The sequence below is a fragment of the Rhinopithecus roxellana genome, chromosome 19 (genome assembly GCF_007565055.1).
Source record: "Rhinopithecus roxellana isolate Shanxi Qingling chromosome 19, ASM756505v1, whole genome shotgun sequence".
Taxonomy (NCBI): domain Eukaryota; kingdom Metazoa; phylum Chordata; class Mammalia; order Primates; family Cercopithecidae; genus Rhinopithecus; species Rhinopithecus roxellana.
The window spans coordinates 40,475,931-40,501,254 of NC_044567.1; the positions used below are offsets into that span (position 1 = coordinate 40,475,931).

Here is a 25,324-nt window from a genome sequence, read left to right on the forward strand (position 1 = left end):
CTGCAAATATCCTTTCTTATTCTGCCACTTACATTACAACCGTGACGTTTTTCTTGTGGTCATGAAGAAGTTTGTAGAGTCAAACCTGTCGACGTCTTTACCCTCAGTCTCCTGTTCAAGCTGTCTTTTTGTTCCTCACGGTTACGAAGATTCCCTCTTCATTTTTCTCTGAAAGGGTTGTTAGGTCTCTCGCTGTGATGTGTTCTGTGCAGAGTGTGACATGGGGTGTCACTGCATCTTTTTCCATAGGGCACCAGCTGTCCCAACACCATTTAGCAACATGGCTCCTCCCGCAGTGTGCAGAGGGGCCCTGCCGCTTGCGGCCCTGCTGGGCTCACTGCTGCGCTGAGGGCCCTGGTGCCTCTTGGCCTGGCTGCCCTGCGATTGTAGCTTCTTAATGCCGTCCGCGCCTCTTCAATATTGCCTTGGCTGGTCTGCATTTTATACAAATCTCTCCTGGGAATATAATCAAAAGTGTATGAATAAATGCACAGATTAATTTGAGAACTGCCAGTCTCCACGATGATGAGTCTTTTTATCCACGGCTGTGGTGCTGTCAACACTGCATGGGCCTTTTATAGTCTTCAATTAGAGGTTACGCTTTGATCTGTGAAGAAGGAGCCTTTGTTGGATTCATTCCTAGGTGTCTTGCAGTTTTTATTCCCGTGGTCCATGATTTCTTTCTTTTCTTTTTTTTTTTTTTTTTTTTTCTTGAGACGGAGTCTAGCTCTGTCGCCCAGGCTGGAGTGCAGTGGCACGATCTCGGCTCACTGCAAGCTCCACCTCCTGGGTTTACGCCATTCTCCTGCCTCAGCCTCCTGAGTAGCTGGGACTACAGGCGCCGCCACCTCGCCCGGCTAGTTTTTTTGTATTTTTTTTAGTAGAGACGGGGTTTCACCGTGTAGACCAGGATGGTCTCGATCTCCTGACCTCAAGTGATCCACCCGTCTCAGCCTCCCAAAGTGCTGGGATTACAGGCTTGAGCCACCGCGCCCGGCCAACTTTCTTTTCTTTTTTTTGTGTGAGATGTAGTCTTGCTCTTTTGCCCAGGCTGGAGTGCCATGGTGTGATCTCGGCTCACTGCAACCTCTGCCTCCCAGGTTCAAGTGATTCTCCTGCCTCAGCCTCCTGAGTAACGAGGATTACAGGTGCCTGCCACCACATCCAGCTAATTTTTGTATTTTTAGTAGAGATGGGGTTTCACCATGTTGGTCAGGCTGGTCTGGAACTATTGACCTCAGGTGATCCATCTGCCTCGGCTTCCCAAAGTGCTGGGATTACAGGCGTGAGCCACCATGCCCGGCCCATGATGTTTTATAATTACATTTTCTAGTTGTTAATTGTTGGCATACATACATTCTTTATTTTACTTTTGAAATGCAGCGCCAGGCCAGATGTGTTTACACCTATAATCCCAGCACTTTGGGAGGCCAAGTCAGGAGGACTGGTTAAGCCCAGGAGTTCAAGACCAGCCTGGGTAACATAGCGCGACCTTGTCTTTACAAATAATAAAAGATTAGCCAGTGTAGGCCAGGTGTGGTGGCTCACACCTGTAATCCCAGCACTTTGGGAGGCTGACGTGGGTGGATCACTTGAGGTCAGGAGTTCGAGACCAGTCTGGCCAACATAGTGAAACACCGTCTCTACTAAAAATACACAAAATAGCCGGGCGTGGTGGCAGGTGTCTGTAATCCCAGCTACTCAGGAGGCTGAGGCAGGAGAATTGCTCGAACCCGGGAGGCGGAGCTTGCAGTGAGCCCAGATCCGCCATGGCACTCCAGCCTGGGCAGCAAAAGTGAAACTCCGTCTCAAAAAAAAAAAAAAAAAAAAAGACTAGCAGTTGTGGTGGTGGCGCCTGTGAACCAGCTACTCGGGAGGCTGAGGTGGGATGATCGCTTGAGCCCGAGTGGTTGAGGCTGCAGTGAAAGCAAGACCCCATCTCAAACACAAACACAAACAAACAAAAAAAGAAGTGTGGTCCCTCTACTGTGATACACCTGAATCCAAGCAGGAAGAAATGTCCCAGCAGGTCAGAAGCACGAGCCATGGTGGATCACAGGCTCTCAACTTGCAGCCCTGCTCCTCCGCTGGGAGCTGGGAGCGAGGGCCCGTGTGTGACCTCAGGGAGCCCAGAGCTGTGCCTGGTGGCCCCAGCCCACAGCTGACACGGCCTTCGGGGACCGGGGCCTGGAGCTCTTACGCCTGGCGAGACGCCTCTGCTACCTTCCCCTGTGGTGAGAGCCTTGTTCTCTGACCCCAAGACCCATGAAGTGCAGCACAGGCTCCTGCTCCAAAGGAAGCACTGGGCGGTCTGGGCTGAGAAGGCCACTTCTCCTCAGGGCTGCTTCCTGATCTGTAAGCTGGGTTCTGCTGTCCTGACCCGGACAGACTGAGAGCCTGTGGGACGGCACAGGCTGCAAGTCTAGTCTCCTGCAGCGTGGCCCAGGTGTGGATGTGTGGATGCTTCTGGGGGTCTCAGGGACCCCGGGGCCAGCCTGCAGGTGCATCCTTCCAACACTGCATTTCTGGCAGGTCTGAGCCTTGGACAGGGTGGGAAATTTTCACAAAAGCAAACAAGAGAAAGGGCAAGGCAGAGCCAGGGCTCAGCCAGGCACTCCCATGCTGGAAGCTCAGCTCCTTCCACGGCACCACTGCTCTGAGCGACCCCAGTCATCTTTCCTCTCTAGCAAATGACACAGTGTCACCAAATTTGGTCTTTCGGAGACGCACACAGTGGCCAGTGAGTGGTCTGACCCCCAGGCTGGCCATCCAGCTGTCTCCCGGGACCCCTCCCGGACCAGGGCCCCGGGCTGGGGCTCACCTCTCCTGCTCTGTCCCAGGGAAGCTGTCATACCCCAGAAGAGGGTTGCCTCATGGGGGAAGCAGAGCCTGGAGATCAGGACAGAAAACAGGAAAGGGCCTCCGTGGAGTGTGGGGTGTGGATGGTTTATTCTGCTGGATGAAACTTACGAACATGGCTACATATAAAAAAGAAATCCAACATTCCAGGAAATGTCCACCCTGGAGCTGTCCCCATGACGTCCCCTGAGGCACGTGAGGGTTGGCATCTCCTGGGACAGGTGCTTGGACAGAAGGGCAGAGACAGAGCCATGTGACCTAGGGCAGAACCAGGGCAGGCCCCACACGGACGGCTGACCACAAGGTGTAAGGCCACATCCACAGGCTACAGACGAAGACACAGAAATCACAAACCGGCAGGAGCCGGCAGAGGGGCCGGCGGGGTAACCGTTCACTCTGAGCATTGCCAAGGGCTGCAGGATCCACTGAAGGGCGATGACTCCCAGAGGCGAAGGCCTGGCGCTGCGGAGGGGCCTCTGGAAATCCAGACCCCAAAGCCTGACCCTGGGAGCCTCCTAACTCCGCCTGAGTCCTTCCAGAACGACCTGCGGGCCCGTGCTCCGGCCCTCGTCCAGGCCACGCAGCGGTGCAGGCAACACGCAGAACTGTGCCCAGAGCCGACACTGCAGCCGCTGCATCCCTCCAGCCTGGGCAGGCCAGTGAGTGCCTGAGGCCCCATGTGGCCATGTGCACTGACCAAGGAGGAGTTAAATTTGGGCCCAAAGAGCGCGTGATGCAGGTCCTTTAGGCCCTGCTGGCAGTGATACTGTCCCAAGCAGCACATGTCTGCAAGCCAAGGACGAAGGTTGGGGACAGGGGCACCCACGAGTGGCTGACCATGCCCAGGGCTGGGACTTCGGCCAGACAGTGCACTCAGGGCCCTGGGGCTCACACGCTTTTGGGGACATTGGTGGGGAGCTGCTGCTTTAGGATTCTGGGGACTCCGAGGTGGAGCAGCCTGTGTAGATACAGCCCCAGAAGGGCCTTGGAACTTCGAGTGCGCCCGCAGCCCTGGGCGCACATTCTGCTCCGGGGAGGAGCAGGGCGGACCCACCTCGCGTTGTTGGCAGCATGTCCGAGAGCCCCTGCCACGCGGTCACCATCTCTGGGTTCTTCTCCAAATCGGCAAAATTCTTCCAGACCCTGATGGCACCATCGTCTGGGGAGGGAGAGAGGGAAGGATGTGAACCAGGCCCGGCGCTGGCCTGGCCTGTGCTGTGTGTGTGGGGGTAAGAGCCCTTCCTGGTAGTCGTGCTGCAGGGACCCTGGGCGGGCAGCTTGACTTGCTGCCCATGGTTCCAGATCTCTGGGTGCCCGCTGACTTGACTCTGCCCTCAGACCCACATCTGGGTGAGCCAGCAGGAGGAGTTGCAGCCTGGGGGATGGGAGACCACAATCCTGTCCCACCCTGGCCACAGAGCTCAACTCTGAGTGAGGTTTGGCTGCCCTGTGCCCCTTCCTCCCTCCAGCTCTAGGGCATCGGGTTCCCTGGTGGGGAGGCAGGCGGGCAAAGCTTGGTTGGGTGGGTGGGGCTGTGTTTTACCCTCTGGTGAGCCGGCCTGTGCCAGGAAGCAGAACGAAAGGCCAGCTTCACAGAGGACACCCGAACCCTCCGCCCCGTTCCTCTCTGTGCTCCACAAAGAAAGCAGCCTTGACTTGAAGGGACAGTGCAGACGACTGGACTCTCCGCCTAAGATGCGGGCATGGACGCAGCGCCCTGCTCTTAGGGGCTTAGAATGGAGCAAACGGCCCTCTGCGTCCTCCAGCAGATGGGCAGGGAGGTCAGCTTGGGTGTGAGGAAAGCATGTGGGTCCTCTGAGCCTTCCGGGAACCCCGCCCCCTGGCCTTGCTAGCCCCTCCTGCGTGGCCCTCAGGTGCTCTTCAAGCCCCAAGCTGATTGCCCCGGTGGACAACAGCCTCGCCTCTACCCGCCTGCCTGTCCCGCTCTCCACTCTCCATCCCACAGAGCGAACGTTCCCAGTTCTGGAGCTGGGGGCCTTCTACTGCTGTCCAGAGCCTGCTCTGTAAAGGACCCCGGCCCTGCCCCAATGCCTGTTCTCTCAGCCAAGGAACTGCCCTCTCCCGCTGGTGCTCAGAGATGCTCACATCTGGCCTCTCTGAAACCGTGGGCTGAGCCTGGGTGGTCCCTTGCCCTCTCCGCCCCAACTATACATCTCCTCCTGGTCACATCTGACAGCTACAGGGACAAGCACGGGCTTTTGACATGGGTTGATGTTACTTGGTCCTGAGGTGGCAGTGCTCGGAGGAGGCGCTGCATGAGGACACGTCCCCATGGCCACATCCCTCACCAGGAGCCCACAACCATGCTGAGGGCTGTGCACTTGCCAGCACAACCAACTCGACACTCTCAGAGGCTCAGGTGTCCAGGGGCTGGAGCTGACAGGGACAGGCTGGGTGGGATCTGGGTGTCTGCCTTCGCTTCTCTCAGCTGTGCTGGCCTCTCCTGCCTGCCTCCCACCTAGTGCTCTCCAATCTCTACAGGAAGTACCGTGTGACTGACAGCAACTTCTCATCAGTGACAGGCAATGGACACGTGTTTTCAAAGTGCTAAAGGAAAGCAACTGTCAACGTGGGGTGACTGACGTGGAAACGATTGCTCCAAAGTGAGGGTGAAACCAAGACATTTCAGACCCCCTCCAAAAAAATTCCCCAAAACCCAGGAAAACCAAAACCAGAGTGAGACCCACTATGGCAATGAACCACTGGTCAGTGACCATGACGGTCAACGATGTCCTTTCGGGCACAGGACGGGACTGGAGGAGGGTGAGTGCCAGCTCCCGGCGGGGACAGCAACTGGCAAATGAGCCAGCGACGCCAGGAGACAGGCCAGGGAGGACCTGGCACATGTTGCGGCTTGGGGCATCCTCCCTGATTCTTGGGTGTCACGTGGGACCCACCCGGTCTCTCACAGGGGTTTAAGGACAGAGGCTGTTCCTGGTGCTGGAAGGGCCAGAGGACAGAGATGAGAAGACAAGTCCCTGGAACCCTGAAGGACAGGGTCATCTTTGCTTTCCTCTGCTGCTGAAGCCCTTCCCTCATATACCTCCCACTTCTGAATGAGCAGGGCTTTCTATACTTTCTGTAAGATAGATGTGCAAACACATCTCAGGATCGCACGCCCTCCCCGCCACTCCTCCAGACTCTGGGTTCTGATCCCGGCTGCGCAAAGCCTGCTCACCTGTGGCCGTCAGCAGGAGTGAGCAGTCCTGGCCGTTCAGATACTCCATGGCAGTGACCCTTGTGTACCGAGGGTTCCCATTGTGGAAATAGTCCAGTTTCTCCCCTTTCTCCCAGTCCCAAAAGCTTAAGGGAAGAAGAGAGGAATAAAAAAGTCATTAGGAAACTGCAAACCCAAATTACAGTGAGATACCTCCTGAAACCCACCGGGATGGCTGCTATCAAAAAACCACACACTACAGCCGGGCACGGTGGCTCACACCTGTCGGCCTAGCTACTCGGGAGCCTGAGGCAGGAGGACTGTTGAAGCCTGGGAGCTCAAGACCAGCCTGGACAACAAAGTGAGACCCTGTCTCCAAACAAACAAACAAATAGAGAATAACGGTGCTGGCAAGGATGTGAGAAATCGGAGCCACAGGCTGTGTGGGTGGGAAGGGAAGAGGATTTCCTGTGGAAAACAGCCTGGTGGTTCCTCCGAAAATTAAACAGAGCATCACCATATGGTCCAGCAATTCCACTCTGGGCGTATCCCCAAAAAACAGAAAGCAGGGACTTGAACAGATACTTGTACACCAATGTTCACAGCAGCGTTATTCACGACAGCCAAAAGGTGGAAGCTGCCCAGGTGTCCACGAACAGATGAGCAATGAGACAAAGTGTGGTCCGTCCACACGTGGAATATTACTCAGCCAGGAAAAGGAAATTCTGACATGTGCTATAGCTTGGAGGAATCTTGAAGACACTACGTTGAGTCCAATAAGCCAGACACAAAGGGCCAAATCCCGGGTGACTGCACTGGTATGAGGCTCCTAGCGTGGGCCACTTCAGAGAGACAGAAGGTAGAACGCTGGCTCAGGCGGATGCAGGAATGGGGAGCTGGTGTCTGATGGGGACCAAGTTTCGGTTTTGTGCGATGAGAAGGTTCTGGAGACCAGTGGGGGTGATGGTTGCCTAACAATGTGAATACACTTAATGCCACTGGCTGTGCACTCAAAATGGTTAAAATGGCAGATTTTAGGCTATGTATGTTTTACCACAAATTTTAAAAAGAGAGGAAAAAGAAATGGAGGTGTGAACCACAGGGATTTTACAAACTCTAAAAGGAACCCCTCCCACTGTCCTCCCCGATGAAGCGGGTACTCTCTCCACCACATAAGGGCGACACTTGCTGTGGGTTAAACTCGCTTCTCTCCTGGGGCACCCAGCGTCTTCTCACTGTTTGTCTATCACATACTTGCTTCTGCGGGCAGGGCAGCAAGCCGGGCCCCCGTGTACGCCTCTATTACAAGTGTGGTCGGGGAGCCCCTGTCACTCCCCTGTGACCTCCAGGCAGGACTCCAGACTGTCTTTCACTGACAAGGACAGAGCCAGGCCCGGGGCAGGTGTGGGCGGGGCTCGGTTAAGGAGGAGAAGGTCAGTAGGGGCGTTTCTCGGGAAACAGTGCTAAGGGCCTCGGGGTAAGTGTCTTGCATTGGCTTTTCAAGGAAGAGGAGTGGTGATCAGGGGTGAACAGGGCATTGCTGGGGCTGCCGGTCAGCCAGAAGGGAGGTCTGACAAGCACAGTGCATACCAGATGCTGTCCTTGTCGGCTACGGCGATGCATGGCGTGAAGGGGTGGAATTTCACCACAGAGGGGACGCCGGGGTTCCTGTTCAGAAATATTTGGTCGTCCAATCTTGTAATGCCTGTCAAAAGAAACACAAAAGAGTGGATCCAGGAGCCAGTGTCTTTTCCCCTTTTTAAAAAATTTTTTAAAGACAGAGTCCTGTTCTGTTGCCCTGGCTGGAGTACAGTGGTGCGATTATGGCTCACTGCAGCTTCCACCTCCTGCTTAAGCGATCCTCCCGCCTCAACTGCACGTAGCTGGGGATATAGGTGTGTGCCACCACACCTGGCTACTTTTTTTGTTGAGACAGGGTCTTACTATGTTGCCTGGGGTAGTCTCAAATTCCTGGGCTCAAGCGATCCTCCCGCCTCGGCCTCCCTAAGTGTTGAGATTACAGGCACCTCCCGCCTCGGCCTCCCTACGTGTTGAGATTACAGGCATACTCCCAGCCAGTCTTTTTTTTTTTTTTTTTTGAGATAGAGTCTTGCTCTGTCGCCCAGGATGGAGTGCAGTGGCGAGATCTTGGCTCACTGCAACCTCCGCTTCTCAGGTTCAAGTGATTCAGCTGTCTCAGCCTCCCGAGTAGCTGGAATTACAGGTGCCTGCCACCATGCCCAGCTAATTTTTGTATTTTTAGTAGAGATAGGGTTTTGCCATATTGGCCAGGCTGGTCTCGAACTCCTGACCTCAAGTGATCCACCCACCTCGGCCTCTCAAAGTGCTGGGATTACAGGTGTGAGCTACCATGCCCAGCAAGCCAGTCTTAATGTACAATAAATATATTCCCAATGTATCTTATCATGGCTGACGTCAATACCTTGTAGATGTGGAGAGGCACAAAGGAAGCAGAAGAAAAGCAGGGACTGAAGGGAGGGGCCTGACCACCTGCTGAGGGGCAGGCACATCTGGGCTCTTGGGCGACTGGCAGCCACTGAGTCCCCAGAGTAAGGGCCCAGGGCCCTGGCCGCAGGGTCCATGCCTTTGCTTAGAACCCCCAAAGCTCCTGATGCCGAGCTGGATACGCGGAAGCATTCAGCCGATGCTTGTCAGCAGTAGGTCAGGTTCATATAAATTATTTGGGTCGGATTATATGAAGAAACTGCTAAAGGTTTCAGAATAAGCTGGGTAGGGCTCTGATTCATAACAGACTTAAGGAGGAGACACGGGTGTGGCCACCAGGATCCACACTGCAGCCAAAGTCTGGGGGTCTTTCAGTCTAGAAAGATGACAACTCTGAAATTCCTTGATTGACAGATCTATTACAGCATCACAGATTTAACAGAAGGGGGAGCGTGGACTTCACCACCAGGCCCCCGAACATGAGCACTAGGAAGTCAGTCCCTTGTGACTCTGAAAGGCTTTGTTCTAGAAGGAACCATAAAAGGAAGCTAAAAATGCAGAGGGCGTCAAGATGGATCCAACACATCTTGGTGACTGAGAGGGCAGCGGGGGGTCCGTGGGTGCACAAGCCTGACTGTCTGATCTTGGTGACTGAGAGGGCAGGGGGGGGTCTATGGGTGCATGAGCCTGATTGTCTGTTGCAGTGCTAGGGACACAAGCCGGGCTGCCTCCTGGCCTTGGCTGTGGTCACCTGCGTGGCCTCTGGGCAACCAGGAGGGTGTCTTGGGGACCCCCAAGCCTTCCTCAGCCAGAGACACAACTCCAGGTGGTGCAGAGTGAAGCCACCTGGCTCTTACTAACCATGTCCTCACCTGAACTTCTGGTCTGGCGCGGAGGACCGCATGGCCCAGAGGACCGCGTGACCCGGAGGACTGCGTGACCTGGAGGACCGCATGGCCTGGAGGACTGCGTGACCCTGGAGGACCGCGCCAGCCTCAAGTCTTCCTTGTGGGGAGTGGTGGGCTTGTGCTCTGGCAGGAAGTGAGGCAGCCAAGTATAAAGTGGTCCCCAGAGAAAACTTCCACCGGCCTGCACACTGGGACAACAGTGGGGAGCCATAGAAGTTGGTGCCCTTTGCAGAGGGAGGAGCCCAGCTCTCCCAATCCGGGGTAGAACCTGGGATCCAATCTGAGGCGGGAAGAGCACCAGCAGGACTCCGGCTTTGCGGGGAGGCCCTATTTACGGTCTTTTCCTTCTCGCCGAATAAACCCTGTCCTTCTCACCCTTCAAAGTGTCTGGGAGCCTAATTTTTCAAGGTTGTGTGACAAGGACCCTGTTTTTAGCTGAACTAAAAAGTCCTACAACAGGAGCCTACCCTCGGGGCACAAGGTCAAAGCCGTGTGACTTGGGCACTCTGCTGCAGGCCGCTCTGAGCTGGGCTTAAGCACAGCCAAGGCCACCCACCCCCAGCAGCTGACAGCCCCTCCGCTTGGCACTCCTTATACAACCTGGCACTGTCCAGGTGGCACCAGGGCCGCGGCATCTGTGGGCTGAAGTCTCGCTGATGCTTGGTGTGTGCACAGCACCTCGGTGAGCTACTCTGTTTCCAACACTGTCAAGTCTCCAGCTTCAGTTCTTAAACAGCAAACACCCAGAACCACGGAAAGGAGACGAATGCCAGGTTGTATAAGGAGGGTCCGCACTCACAGAGGTGGGCAGGCCTGAAACCTCTGGTGTGGCAAGCAACACCGTGTTACCCTATGGTCCCTCCATTCGCAGCTGCAGGGATATTTGGACGGAGTTTGGGCATAATCTAAGCACTGAAAGACAAAGGGAAACCCCACCCAACCTGTGCGTTTAGTACGTTTGAAAATCAGTGCGTGACGGCCAAGGTTGTGAATGTCGCCCAGGAGAAGGCTGAAGAGCCGGGCAGGGGCCTGTGTGGCACAGGGCTTTCCCAATCCCACCTCTTGGGCAACGCCGACTTCTCTGGTTCTCGTCCATCCACAGGCATCAGTTTCTCCTTTTTCTTTTTTTCTTTTTCTTTTTGAGAGGGAGTCTCACTCTGTCCCCCAGGCTGGAGTGCAGTGACACGATCTCGGCTCAATGCAAGCTCTGCCTCCCGGGATCACGCCATTCTCCTGCCTCAGCCTCCTGAGTAGCTGGGACTACAGGCGCCCACCACCTTGCCCGGCTAATTTTTTTTGTATTTTTAGTAGAGACGAGGTTTCACCGCGGTCTTGATCTCCTGACCTTGTGATCTGCCCGCCTCGGCCTCCCAAAGTGCTGGGATTACAGGTGTGAGCCACCGCGCCCGGCCAGTTTCTCCTTTTTCTTAATGCTCACGTCTTTCCCAGCACACAGTTGGCTGTTAAATGAAAATAAACACCTGCACTGAATCCGAATTCCGAGGACAGAGGACCGGGAGGAGGGCGCGGCCTCACTCCTCAGTGGCTCCCGGCACTACGCCTGCTGGCACCATCCCCTGTGTCTTCAGGCCTCATTTGCTGGTGTTTCCAGCGGCTCACAGCTCCTCCTTTGTGTGTCTGGACAATCTCTCTCCCTTTTATCACAAAAAGAACTCTCAATTCTGGTTCACAAAGATACTCTTTTTTTTTTTGTCTAGAAACCTCCGTTTTGGGTCTTGAATGCCAGCTGTTTCACACCCTGCTCAATTCTGACCACAGGCTCCAGGCCAGAGCACCACCTTGGCCGTCAGGGGCCAGCTCATCTTCCGATGTTGAACTGTGTGAGCCAGACTCAGCTCCCAAGCCTGTCTCAGGCAGCAGGCAGCCCCCGTGTGCTGGCCATCCCAGCTAGCAGGCTGGGGGGTCCTAGAGACCCGCTAACCTCCAGGAAAACGGCCTCCTGTCACCACCACCTGGAGATGGCTCATCCAGCAGGGTGGTCTGTTCTCTCTGCTGGAGAAAGCCACCCTGGCTGCAAGGTTCAGTGGCGGCTGCTGGGGCGGCATGCACCGGATGGCAACATGGGATGTTTAAACCTGGTCTGCCACCAGCTCTTCAGATACACAGAGGGCTACAACCAACCACAATTAGCGTTCGGCACAACAGCCACCGTTGGTGTTAATGCGAGACGAACCCCAGGCCTTTACAGGGAGAGCTGTATGGGAACGGCTTCAGAAAGCTGCTGGTACCAGAAGTCAGCAGTCTCTTTGGCGCTCAGCAGAGCAGAGGTGTGAGCCAGCCTGGGCATGCTCGCTGAGGACGAGCTCACGGCGCCCGTGCTGCCTGCAGGCAGGGCCTGGACACAGTGGGCAGGTCCCTCAGCTTTGGCAGGAGTGACGGTATCTGTCTTACAGGTCACCAACCCCAACTTCAGAAAGTAACCCCAAATAATCTTCAGACTTTTACAGGACAGAGACGCAAAGTCAGAACAATAAACCCGCACACTGGGGTCAGAGTCCTCGATTCTTGATGGGGGTGATTTGGTTGGCGGCAGTTTGAGGTCCCCCAGCCAGAGCTGGCTCCGTGGTGGGAGCCCATGGCCAGCAGGGGCAGGGGAGGAATGCGGAGACACCACGGCTGCTCTGTGCCCTCAGTGTCCTCAGTGGGGCCACAGGGCTGGGCCCGGGCCCCTGTACACTCCTGGATTCTGGGGAGAGGCCAGGGTCCCTGGGATGGGGCTGCCTGACACCCTCATTGCTGTGCTGACTCTCAGGGCCTCCCTGCTCCCCACACAGTCTCTGCCACCGAGTCGCCTGCAGCCCGGATCTCTTCCGCAAGGAGCCCCCTCTGCGGTCTGCAGCAGCACACACTGCTCTCCTGGGCTGCTCCCTGCCCCTCCACTCTGGGTGCAGCTGGGAGAGCAAACGATGGGGCAGGTGAAGGGGGCATTGGCATCTGGTGGCAAATCTGGGAGAAGGTTTAGGAAAATCATGACTGAAGTGTTGGGTGACAGAGCTAGCCACCATTTCGGGGACAAGGTGGAGGCCACGGCTGAGGACACCAGGGCCTGGCATTTCCAGGGAAGGACACACCATCTGCAGGGCCTGGCACAAAGACACCTGTCCGGGTGGGCAGATATGGGCTCTCAGGGGCCTTCCCTTCTGGAAACATCAACGTGCAAAGTTCCGTTTCCATGAGTTCCAGCTGTGCTGAGAATCCTGCGGGCTAGGGGCTGCCCTTGCGGGGAGAAGAGGCAGGGTCCTGGGACAGCCCTCTCCCCAGGCGGTGGCTGGGCTCCCACCCCGCCCCGCCCCACACTCTGGGCTGCAGAACCCTGAGTGGCAGCAGCTTCATCTCCACCAGCCTTGATGTGCTTATCTGCAAGGGAGACGGGGTGCAGGGGCGGGCCTGTTGTGGACAGTGGATGGCTGGAGAAGGTTGTGCGTGTGGATGGCTGGAGAAGGTTGTGCATGGGCTGCAGGGGGCCTGCTCACAGGGGCCCTCCCCCAGCCCCTACCCTTGGCATGAGCCCCCGGCTGGCTGTGTGGGTGCCCTTACCCTTCTGGATGACTTGCTGGGCCTGCCTCCTGACGCGGCTGTTTCGCAGGAACCGCCACTCCCGCTCCTTGCGGATCTGACTCTCCAGGTCATGCTCTTCCTGGGATCTTCAACAACAGAAAACACCCAGTTAAGCCCAGCGATGAAATAGGGTCGTCTCTCGGTATCAGTGGGGTACAGGTTCCAGGACCCCTCGGACAGCAGAACCTGTGTGGCTCAGTCCCCGATGTGAAAGGGTGTGGCACCCGTGTATAAGCAGCACGTGTCCTCCGGCACACCTCAAACCTGAGCTAGCTTGCTCACCATACCTGATACAGCGTCAATGCTGTGTAGATAGCTGCTATGCTGTATTTTCAAAATTTGGATTGTGTTTTGTTGTATTATTTTACATTTATTTTTGTTATTTAAATTTGTTTTTTTTTTTTTTTGAGACGGAGTCTCGCTCTGTCGCCCAGGCTGGAGTGCGGTGGCCGGATCTCAGCTCACTGCAAGCTCCGCCTCCCGGGTTTACGCCATTCTCCTGCCTCAGCCTCCCGAGTAGCTGGGACTACAGGCGCCCGCCACCTCGCCCGGCTAGCTTTTTGTATTTTTTAGTAGAGACAGGGTTTCACCATGTTAGCCAGGATGGTCTCGATCTCCTGACCTCGTGATCCGCCCGTCTCGGCCTCCCAAAGTGCTGGGATTACAGGCTTGAGCCACCGCGCCCGGCCTAAATTTGTTTTTTTATCCAAAATTGATTGAATCTGTGGATGCAGCTCCTGTGGACATGGAGGGCTTGGCTGTAGTTATTTTCAGATAAAGGCACCTCTTTCTCAAAGGCTGAAGGCTTTGGGCTTCTCGTCTGGCGGCGCACCCGAGTCACGGGCTGTTGGTAGGTCCCACATCTGCTTGCAAAACACATTGCTGGTCCCCTCCCCTGGAGCTGGGAGAGGTGCTCTCCACACCTGTGTTCGCTAGTGTGGGGGCTCTGAGACCCCTGAGTGAGTGGCCTGTAGGTGAGGCTGACAGGTTGATGGGAAGCAGGGCCTTGGGAAATGCCTCCACAGGGAATGGGGGGTACTGAGGTCAGCACTGAGCAGCAGGGCAGGGGGGCACCGAAGTGCCACTTCAAACACTGAAAACACAATCAGGAGGCAGGTGTGCTGGAGGAGACACTGCCTTTATTCTCTCTCTAATGCCAAAGGGAACCAGGCAGCTGGCTGGAAGATGAGGGAGGTTATGAGACAGGAGGAAGACAGCCTCATGAGAGGAGAGGCCGGGCCCTGAGAGGGTGCAGGACCTTCCTGGGCAGCAGAGGAGGTGCCGCTGGGCTCCCAACGGTAGAAGAGCTAGGAGGGTGCTGAGCTGCAAGTCTGGCTGGGGTTAAACTAACTCGTGAGAACTTTAGTGCCCTTCCCTAACAAGACAGCTTCAGAAAGACCAAGTTAATTTTCACTTGAAATTTGCAGACGCTGGACATGCTGCTGTCCTCTTTTCCCTGAGCAAAGGTCCTTGCTTCAGGACCTGCGTGTGCGTGCCTGTGTGTGCATGTGCACGTGTGCGTGTGCGTGCCTGTGTGCGCGTGTGCATGTGTGCGTGTGCGTGCATGTGTCTCTGTGTGTGCGTGTGCATGTGTGTGTGTGCGTGCATGTGTCTCTGTGTGTGCGTGTGCACGTGTGCGTGTGTGTGCCTGTGTGCGCGTGTGCATGTGTGCGTGTGCGTGCATGTGTCTCTGTGTGTGCGTGTGCATGTGTGCGTGTGCGTGCATGTCTCTGTGTGTGCGTGTGCATGTGTGTGTGTGCGTGCATGTGTCTCTGTGTGTGCGTGTGCACGTGTGCGTGTGCGTGCCTGTGTGTGCGTGTGCATGTGTGCGTGTGCGTGCATGTGTCTCTGTGTGCGTGTGCATGTGTGCGTGTGCGTGCATGTGTCTCTGTGTGTGCGTGTGCATGTGTGCGTGTGCGTGCATATGTCTCTTTGTGTGCACGCATATGTGGGTTGGGGTGTGCACGTTCAGCGTCTAGGAGAGGTCCATACTTCGCAAATACTAACTAGGATTTAGTCGACTTCACGCAGGAGGATGGCCACTTGTTTGTGTAACACAGATGCATTTCCTTAAGCATACATTGACCGTTCCGTCAATCTGGCTGAGTCCGTTCCTTGCTAAGAAACTAAGACTTGTGAAGACCCAAAATACAAAAGAAATGAAATAAACAAGATAAGAACCCTAGTTCCTTTTGGCTAAAAACAACTCTGTCTCGACAAAGGAAAAAGCCTGCATTAGTTATTAAAAAGTCGCTTTCTCTAATAGAAGAAATGGGAATAAAGACTATAGCGCCTGGCCATGTTTGTGTCCCTGCACATCAATGTGGCAAGAAAATGGTTTCTCCATGTGGAGTTTCAGGCGGTCATTGTAGGTGGTTATTATGTGCAAATGTTTACACAGCATTCTTTGTGTTCCTCCTGCAATGCTTTGTGTCAGCTCTGATTACAAAACAGAAACAGGCAGACCCCAAACCTTGCGTCTGACCCTGTGCTCACGGATGGCTGTGGCTCAGTTCCTAGCATTTTACCGCTCTGCTTCCTTCTTTTTCTTCTTAAAAGTCAAAAACCACACTTGACAAAGCAGCCACAACACAGCAAAAAAGACATCCAAACCCGGAAACAATAACCACAAAAGGTGTCAAATGGCTCCCTCCGCACATTTTCTGGTTTAAGAAATAACCCCGCAATGGCAAATGGGATAGATTGTGGATTCTTAACAGCCGGTTTCACTTTATGACAATCCTGAGCTTATTAGAAAAGAAGTGACAAATGACCAATAACATAGACCAGTAACAAGACAAAACCCACGGCCGAAAGACTCAAAGCTGTGCAGGAACAGAGATATTGCACTTTAATGAGACTCGGGCTTGTCTGGGAATAAATTAGAGGAAGAGTCTCAAAGGCACTTGCGAGCGGGAAGGGAGAGGAGCCCGATGGGAATTCCAGGCCCTTGGCCCGGCACTTCTCGGCCCTGGGTCTGAGCTCGGGCAAAGAATCCAGACACCGGGGGCAGACATGGGGTAGCGTCAGAGCCTCAGCCTCAAAGACAACAAAGACGAAGACCGCAAGGTCGAGAGGGGCCCATGCCAGAACAGGGAGGGCACCAGGACGCCTGGAGACAGGAGCTGAGGGGTTTCAGGCGGACTGGCATTTCTCCTGTTGCCAGTGGCACTGCAAGGGCCCCCTCCCAGCCCAGGAGCTCTGCCTCTAGGGGCAGTGGCTGCCACTTCCCTAGTCTGAGCTCAAGGAGAGAGCCCACAGCCTTCCCTCACAGCCCTTGCTGGGCTGGGAAGAGACTTTCTGAACGGGAACTCGGTTCTGACACCACCCCCAGTGTCTGTGTCAGGACAACCAGCTATGACCACGAGGGTCACAGGACCAGCAGAAGTGGAGGTGTGGTGTAGGGCAGGAGGCAGAGTGGTGGATGGAGAGGCCAAGGGAAGGCAGAGATGCCCTGGAAGACGCGGGCACCCTCCCTGGGAAGCCAGGATGTGACCGCCGCTCAGCACAGAGGCAGCAAATGACACTGCAGCTCTTCATCATCAGCCTGTCACCTCCTCTCCACCTGTTTCTCTTCAGGCTGAATAAAAGCTTTTCAGTAAACAAGGGCCCAGGCCGAGTGCAGGCTTAGCCTCCCTGTAAACAGAGCTCCTGGAGGCTGTGGGTGCTGCTGATCCTGTTACATGATGAGGATCTTGACACTCCTGTTCCTCACACCTCTTGGCTTCCACTCAGATAGAAACCAATTAAGATTCTGAAGCCTCCCACAGAAGCGTCAGTTGAAAGCCAATGAAACACAGCTCCTTTCCTGTTGCAAAGAAAAACCTGGGGCTCAGGAACAAAGGGAGATTAGAGGGTCCCCAGGAGACGGGAAAGCAGCAGTTTGGGGCAGTTTTGGGGTAAATCCTTATCTGTGGAATCTGGGAGCCCTAGGGCTGAGTCTTATTTTCAGTCTCTCTGAATTTAGAAAGTTCAGGGTGCTGGGGATACAATTCAAAACAGGTACATGACTATCAAGATTGAGAGAGACTTGGGTGAAGGCAAAAGGGGAGAGGAACCCACGGGAAAAGATTGCTAACACATTAAACGCTTACGCTCCGAGCTCCCTCCCTCTCCACCCACTTAGCTTCTGATTACCTGAAGTAAGGGCAAATTTGCCTCTGTGATGTGCTTTTCCCCTTGACGCTTTTCATGATTTTTCCCACTGTTTAGCAACAAACTATTCCCCTCCCCACTGAACAATAAAGTCCCCCTTCGTGAACAGAGGCAGCAGAGGAGGTGGAGGAGGAGGAGGTAGTGGTGTGCATCGTGAGTCCACAGGCAACAGCGCTGATTTGATTCTGCCAATGTCTCGTGTGCATTACATCCAAGGACACAGCCTTGGCGTTACCACAAATCGCCAAGCTATGGAGCAGGGAGAAGCTCTGGATGAAGCTGGGAGCTTGCTGCGCGCATTGACTCCAAAATACGCATTTACATCATCTTTCATGTGACTTCAGCACAAGAGGGAAAACAGTCTCTTCTCCCCGTAACATGAGGTTGATGGAGATGTAATTCCACGTACAGTGAATTTCACCCTCTTTAGGTACAGGCAGAGTTTTGACAAATGTTTATGGTCATATGACCACCCCTCAATCAAGATATAGAACAGTTCCATACAGTTTTGCCTTTCCTGGAATGTTATATAAATGGATCGTACAGGATGTGGTCTTTTGAGCAGCTTCTTCCATTTAGCATGATATACTTGAGATTCATCTGTGCCACTGCATTTATCAATAGCTCACATTTTTTCTGACGCCTCCTTCACTATACGGTGACATCAGCTTCCCTCTTTACCAGGTGAAGCAAACCCGGGTTGTTTCCAGTTTTTGGTAACTATGGATACAGTCACTATAAATACTCACATACAGGTTTCTTTTTTTTTTTTTTTTTACAAGAACACAAATCCACGTTTATTTATTGATTTTTCGTTAGTTTAAATCCTTGAGGGGTACAGCATCACTCGGATTCTGTGCCCAATGGCCTTCGCAGGAAGATTGCTTCGGAATTTGGCACGAACCATGCCACTGTTTCCATGGGCCCGAGTTACCTTTCCCCAGATGACTCTGGTTTTACTTGGTTTGCCGCCTGGAATCACTGTGTTGTTCTTTGCTTTGTATACATAAGCGCATCTCTTGCCCAAATAGAATTCTGTTTCATCTCGGGCATACACACCTTCAATTTTAAGAAGAGCTGTGTGCTCCCTTTGGTTCCGGAGACCCCGCTTATAGCCGGCAAAAATGGCCTTGGACCACAGCCTTCCAGACATAGTTCCTTTTAGAAGTCCCGTTCCCAGCAGGCCTCCACAGGAGCCAAGATGGCGGGGAGAGAAACTACATACAGGTTTCTGAATGAACATGTTTTCACCTCTCTTGGTGAATATCCAGGAGTAGAATGGTTGGGTTGTATGGCAGGTGTATGTTTAACTTTGTAAGAAACCGACAAACTTTTCCAAGGTGTCTGTAGTATCTTGTAGTTGCAGTAGCCAAGAATGAGGGTTTTTTCAGATGCTTTGTGTCCTTTGCCAGCACTTGGTAGATTTCAAGATCCGAGACATTCTAACAGGTGTGTAGTGGGATCTCGCGGCAGGGGTCCGTACTTTCCCGTGATTAAGATCCTTAACAACGAGCATCGTTCCATGTCCTTATTTGCAACCTGTGTATCTTCTTTGGTGAGGTGTCTGTGCAAATCTTCCGCCATTGTTTTTTAATTGGGTTGCTTATTTCCCTATTATGGAATTTTGAGTGTTTTTTATGTGTAACAGCCGCAAGATCTTTATCTTATGTGTTTTATAATTTTCTTTCAGTCTGTGACTTGTCTTTTCATTTTCTTAACTGTCTTTAAAAATAAGTTTTTGGCCAGGCGTGGTGGCTCACGCCTGTAATCCCAGCACTTTGGGAGGCCGAGGCGGGCGGATCACGAGGTCAGGAGATCCAGACCATCCTGGCTAACACAGTGAAACCCCGTCTCTACTAAAAATACAAAAAAAAAAAAAAAAATTAGCCAGGCATGGTGGCGGGCGCCTGTAGTCCCAGCTACTCCGGAGGCTGAGGCGGGAGAATGGCGGGAACCCGGGAGGTGGAGCTTGCAGTGAGCTGAGATCCGACCACTGCACTCCAGCCTGGGCGACAGAGCGAGACTCCGTCTCCAAAAAAAAAAAAAAAAAAAAAAAAAAGGCAGTTTTTAATTTTGATGAAGCCCAACTTATCATTTTTTTCTTTTTTGACTTGTGCTTTTTGCATCTTATTAAATAAGTCATTGCCTAACCTAAGGTCAGAATTTCTTTTTTTTTTTTGTTTCCTTCTAGAAGTTTTATAGTTTTAGGTTTCACACTTAGGCTATGATTCACTCTGAGTTAATTGTTGTATAAGGTGTGAGGTATGGATCAGGTTCTTCTGCTTTTTTTTCTTTTTTTGGCAAATGGATGTTAATTGCTCCAGTACCAATTGTTGAAAAGAGTATCTTTTCTTCATTGAATTGAATTGTTCTTGCACTTTTGTTGAAAATCAATTGAACGTATTTGTGTAGATCAATTTCTGGGCTCTCTATTCTGTTCCACTGATCTATGCATCTAACCTTTCACCAATCCCACACCATATTGATTACTTTTTTATAGCAAGTCTTGAAATAAGAGAGTATGAGGCTTCTTTGTTCTTCTAGCTCAAAATTGTTCCTGTTATTTTAGTTTGCTTTTCCCCACACATTTTAGAATAAACTTGCTGATTTTTACCAAAAAAATCCTATTGGGATTTTGACTGGGGTTGCAATGATCTATGTATCAATTTAGGGAGGACTGGAATCTTAATATTATTGAGTCTTCTACACCAGGAGCATGGTCTCCATTTACTTAGGTCTTTTGCTTTCTTTCATCAGTGTTTTATGTTTTCCAGAATACAGATCTTTCATATATTTTGAAAAAAATTCATACTTAAGTATTTCATGTATTTTGGTGCTATTTTGAACAGTACTGATGTTAAATTTCAAAGTCCAATTGCTCATATGGAAATACAACTGATTTTTGTATAATGCTTTTTTTTTTTTGTTTTGAGACGGAATCTCACTCTGTCACCTAGCCTGGAGTGTAGTGGCGCGATCTCGGCTCACTACAAGCTCCGCCTCCCAGGTTTACACCATTCTCCTGCCTCAGCCTCCCGAGTAGTCCCAGCTACTGGGGAGGAAGAGGTGGGAGGGTCGCTTGAGTCCAGCGAGGTTGCAATGAGCAATGATTGTACTACTGCACCCCAACCTGGGCAACAGAATGAGACCCCATCTCAAACAAAACAAGAAAACTTCATTTTCTTGAATAGACAGGAACTATTCAGGTTATCTCTTTGTTATTGAATGACGTTTAGTAGTAATCTCTTCCAAGGTTTGTCTATTTCATCTAAATTTTAGAGTTTATGGACACAAAGTAGTGATGGAAGGTATTGCACCGCCGAACCCCAGCTTGGGCAACAGAATGACACCCCATCTCAAACAAAACAAAACAAGAAAACTTCATTTTCTTGAATAGACAAGAACTATTCAGGTTATCTTTTTGTTATCGAATGACATTTGGTAGTAACCTCTTCCAAGGAATTTGTCTATCTCATCTAAATTGTAGAGTTTATAGGCATAAAGCAGTGACGGAAGGTATATTTCTGGGCTCTTAGCTCAAATCCATTGACCTATATGTCTGCTTTTAAGCCAATGTCATAGTGTCTTCATTAGTGCAGTTATATAGTACGTTTTGAAATCAGGAAGCGTGAGTTGTTTAATTTGTTTGTCTTTTACAACATTTTTCTTTTGTATTGTTCTGGGTCCCCTCACGTTGCAATACAAATTTTAGTATCAGCTTGTCAATTTTTGCAAAAAAGCCTGCCAGGGATGGTGCTGATGGTGCTGAATCTGTAGAGCTAATTGGGGAGTTCTGCCAACTTCATGTTAAGTCTTCTGACCGATGAATGTGTGATTTCTTTCCCTTTATTTAACTCTTCTTTAGTATCGTTCAATAATGTTTCAGTGCAAGTCTTACATTTCTTTTGCTAAGTTTATTCCTAAGCATTTTATTATTTTTGCTATGACTGTAAATGAAACTGTTTTCTTGATTGCATTTTTAGGGTTTTCATTACTAGTGTAGGGAATCGGATCCAAACTGTTACTGGATATTGAGCTTGGGGGTACAATACTGCTGCATTGGGTTTTAAGTTCTGATACTTTATTAAACTGGATTTCGAATGACTTTCAATATTCAGGATCACGTCATCTGTGAATAGAGATGGCTTTATTCTTCTTTCCAATATGATGTTTTATTTCTTTTGCTTGCCTAACTTCCCTGGCTGTAATTTCCAGCACAGTGTTGAAGAGAAGTGGCAAGAGAGGATATGTTTGTCTTGTTACCTTCTTTTGGGAAAGGTATTTTTGAGTGTACAGAATTCTAGCTTGCAGTTTGTTTCCTTCAGCACTTTAAAGATATTACTGGCAGGGCGCGGTGGCTCAAGCCTGTAATCCCAGCACTTTGGGAGGCCGAGACGGGCGGATCACGAGGTCAGGAGTTCGAGACCATCCTGGCTAACACGGTGAAACCCCGTCTCTACTAAAAAATACAAAAAGCTAGCCGGGCGAGGTGGCGGGCGCCTGTAGTCCCAGCTGCTCGGGAGGCTGAGGCAGGAGAATGGCGTAAACCCAGGAGGCGGAGCTTGCAGTGAGCTGAGATCCGGCCACTGCACTCCAGCCTGGGCGACAGAGCGAGACTCTGTCTCAAAAAAAAAAAAAAAAAAAAAAAAAGATATTACTGGACTATCTCTGTCTTACACCGTTTCTAACGAGAAATCTGTGGTGATTCTTGTCCTTGTTCCCCTGTAAGTAATATGTCCTTCTGCTCCAGAGGTCTGCAAGGTTTTCTCTTTATCTTTGGTTTGTGGTGACTTAGATATGACATGTCCGGCTGTGTGTGTATGTGTGTGCGCACGTGCATGTGTGTGTGTCTGTATATATCATGCTTTGGGATCATTGCTGGATCTGCGGTTAGATGTTGGACTCTTTCGTACTGTCCTGAATCTCTCAGATGATCTGCAATCCTGTTTGTTTTTTCCCACTTTTCTGATCTTTGTGTTTCATTTTGGATACTTTCTATAGATCTGTCTTTAAATTCACTGATTTTTTCCTTGGCTATTTGAGGTCACAGATAAGCCTCTGGGGGGGCATTCACTTGACTCTTAGTCTCCAACTCTCTGCTGGAATCCCTCATCTGTTCACGTACGTTGTCTGCCTTTGCCATTAATGCCTTTAGGTCACATTCATCTTGGTTATTTCCACTCCATCTCTGATAGTTCCAACATCTGGGTTGCCCTTGAGTCTTTCTCTGCTTTGTCTCTTGATGGCGGGTGTGTCTGTCTTATATTTTTGGGGTATCTCATAATTTTCCTTTGTTCTTTTTAGTAGACATGGGGTCTTGCTGTGTTGCCCAGGCTGGTCTTGAATGTCTCGGCTTAACTGATCCTCTTGTCTTGGCCTTCCAAAGTGCTGGGATTACTGGTGTGAGCCACCATGCCCAGCCTCTCCTAACTTCTGAATGAATTCCAGACTTCATGTGTAGAATACCAGAGACTGAGGTACATATATATACACATGTGCATGCCTGGAAATGGGTATGCCTCTATTACTAGACTGTTAGAGAGTTCAGTCAATCCAGCGAGGCACTGAAATGGGCTTGGATTTTACTGTTGCTACAGTGACACTCAGCACACGGCCAGCTTCCGATTCCTCTCACACTACCTCGTGCTTAGAGCAGGGTCTGGGTTTCCGGAGGGTTTTTGCCAGGGTTCCCACCCCACCTTCCCTTGGTTTTCGGCTTTCCTCGTGTGTCTGCACCTTAGGGGGCTTCTCTCTCTATGCCCTTGTGCCTCTGCTAGAGCTCAACTGCTGTGCCTGCCGCCTGGAGCCTGCTGGCCTGGTGGAGGGGTCTGAAGGGCTCTCTGTTTGTTGCTCTGGCTCAGACTCTGACTGAGGCAGGGCCTGTGTCTCTGCGTCTTGGGGCGGAGCCTTCTCAGTGACTCTGCCCTGCTCCCTGCAGTGTGCCACATGTGGCAGGCCCTTGCCCTGCTAGAGACGGAAGGTTTTCCTTTGCTGTTCTTCTGTGGCAGTGGGTCTTTGCCTGTGTTCTGGGGGCGACAGGGTTTGCTGCCTTTCATCAGGAACTGCAGGTTATGTTCTGTGGGGAGCAGGACAGGAGAGCCTGCTGCAGGCCCACACCTCTGAGGGTGCTCTTCTCGTGACGGCCAATCTTCCGGTGTTGGCCCAGTGGACGTCCATGGCCTGTGCAGCCTGTGGCTCCTGAAGGTTCGAGATTCTCCACTGCTCCACGTTCAGTCTTGCACAATCCACTGCCAATTTCAGGTGAGCGTTTCTCCCCGCCGGCCCCTTCTGCTCTGCTGGAGGCAACTGGCGCTCACAGCCCAGCTCTCCTGGAGGCACCTCTTCCCTTCCCTGCTGGGCAACTCACTTCCCTGCCACCTCAGTTCTCTGATGGGTTCAGGAAAAGCCAGAATTTTATGGTTTTTCTGCCCTTTGCTTATTTCCAAGGTAGGAGTGGTGCTCTTTCCAGCTGTCTACAGGCGGGGGTGGGACCAGGCTGGGGCTTTTGCAGAGCAATGCTTCCCACACGCTTGAGGCCGAAGGAACTGCCCACAGGACCCTCTGCACGTGTAGCCAAGCAAAACCAGGATAAAACTCACTAAGAACGAATGGTTAGAATAACTATGTATTTAATTTAAACAATACTGAATAATCACAATGTTCTCTAAAACAAGACTGTCTGACTTGGCTGATAAACCTGACCCCTGACTGTTTAACACTCAGCAGTCGTTTACCAGACAGGCGCTGGCACTACAGTCAAGCGTGAAGCAAGGTGAGCAGAGTGGCACCACACGGTCCCTGCCCTGGCTGCCAGAGGAAGCCGTCCTGCTGCTTTGGAGACTGTGAGCACCAGAGTCCAGCTGGTGGTGGCCGAATGGAAACAAAGTCAGAGAAGCTATGTCTCCCACTTCCACCCACCAAGTGCGTTCTTCATGCAGCTTCCATCCAAAACCAACGACTCATTCTATTCTGGTCTTCCTGGAGGGGAATCGACCTATCCATTTGCTTTCCTTCTGAACTTTCCAGGAAAGAACAGGAAGCACCCGTTTTAGAAGCTGCAGCTAGGGGTGGAGCCAGCTGTCCTCCTGAGGCGGGTGAAGCCCACAGCAGACTGAAGTGGATGAGCTGGGGATGAGCTGGGATGAGCTGGGGATGAGCTGGGGATGGGCTGAGCTGGGGCTGAGCTGGGGATGGGCTGGGGATGAGCTGGGGATGAGATGAGGATGGGCTGGGGATGGGCTGGGGATGGGCGATGGCTAGGGATGGGCTGGGGATGGGCTGGGGATGGGCTGGGGATGGGCTGGGGATGGGCTGGGGATGAGCTGGGGATGAGCTGGGGATGAGATGAGGATGAGCTGGGGATGAGCTGGGGATGAGCTGGGGAGGAGATGAGGATGAGCTGGGGATGGGCTGGGGATGAGCTGAGCTGGGGATGAGCTGGGGATGGGCTGGGGATGGGCTGAGGATGAGCTGGGGATGAGCTGGGGATGAGATGAGGATGAGCTGAGCTGGGGATGAGCTGGGGATGGGCTGGGGATGAGCTGGGGATGGGCTGGGGATGAGCTGGGAAGGAGATGAGGATGAGCTGGGGATGGGCTGGGGATGAGCTGAGCTGGGGATGGGCTGGGGATGAGCTGAGGATGGGCTGAGGATGGGCTGGGGATGAGCTGGGGATGAGCTGGGGATGAGCTGGGGATGGGCTGGGGATGAGCTGGGGATGGGCTGGGGATGGGCTGGGGATGGGCTGGGGATGGGCTGGGGATGGGCTGGGGATGGGCTGGGGATGAGCTGGGGATGAGCTGGGGATGAGCTGGGGATGAGCTGGGGATGAGCTGGGGATGAGATGAGGATGAGCTGGGGATGAGCTGAGCTGGGGATGAGCTGAGCTGGGGATGAGCTGGGGATGGGCTGAGGATGAGCTGGGGATGAGCTGGGGATGAGCTGGGGATGAGATGAGGATGAGCTGAGCTGGGGATGAGCTGGGGATGGGCTGGGGATGAGCTGGGGATGGGCTGGAGATGGGCTGGGGATGGGCTGGGGATAGGCTGGGGATGAGCTGGGGATGAGCTGGGGATGAGCTGGGGATGGGCTGGGGATGGGCTGGGGATGAGCTGAGGATGAGCTGAGCTGGGGATGAGCTGGGGATGAGCTGGGGATGGGCTGGGGATGAGCTGAGGAT

General features: G+C 52.6%; 1 protein-coding gene and 1 pseudogene across 2 annotated transcripts in view; both read right to left on the reverse strand.

Annotated features, from left to right (window-relative positions):
* RPTOR (regulatory associated protein of MTOR complex 1) overlaps positions 1-25,324 on the reverse strand; it is a 418,321-nt gene that overhangs the window by 10,301 nt on the left and 382,696 nt on the right. The window contains exons 25-29 of the mRNA XM_030923092.1: positions 19,824-19,829; positions 12,970-13,069; positions 7,628-7,742; positions 6,059-6,183; positions 3,914-4,018 (exon numbers count right to left, since the gene is read on the reverse strand). Coding sequence (XP_030778952.1) covers positions 3,914-4,018; positions 6,059-6,183; positions 7,628-7,742; positions 12,970-13,069; positions 19,824-19,829 — 451 coding nt within the window. The remainder of the gene's footprint in view (positions 1-3,913; positions 4,019-6,058; positions 6,184-7,627; positions 7,743-12,969; positions 13,070-19,823; positions 19,830-25,324) is intronic.
* Positions 17,906-18,372, reverse strand: LOC104654939 (annotated as a pseudogene). The gene has a single exon (XR_746914.2). The product of XR_746914.2 is annotated as a 60S ribosomal protein L35a pseudogene (transcript).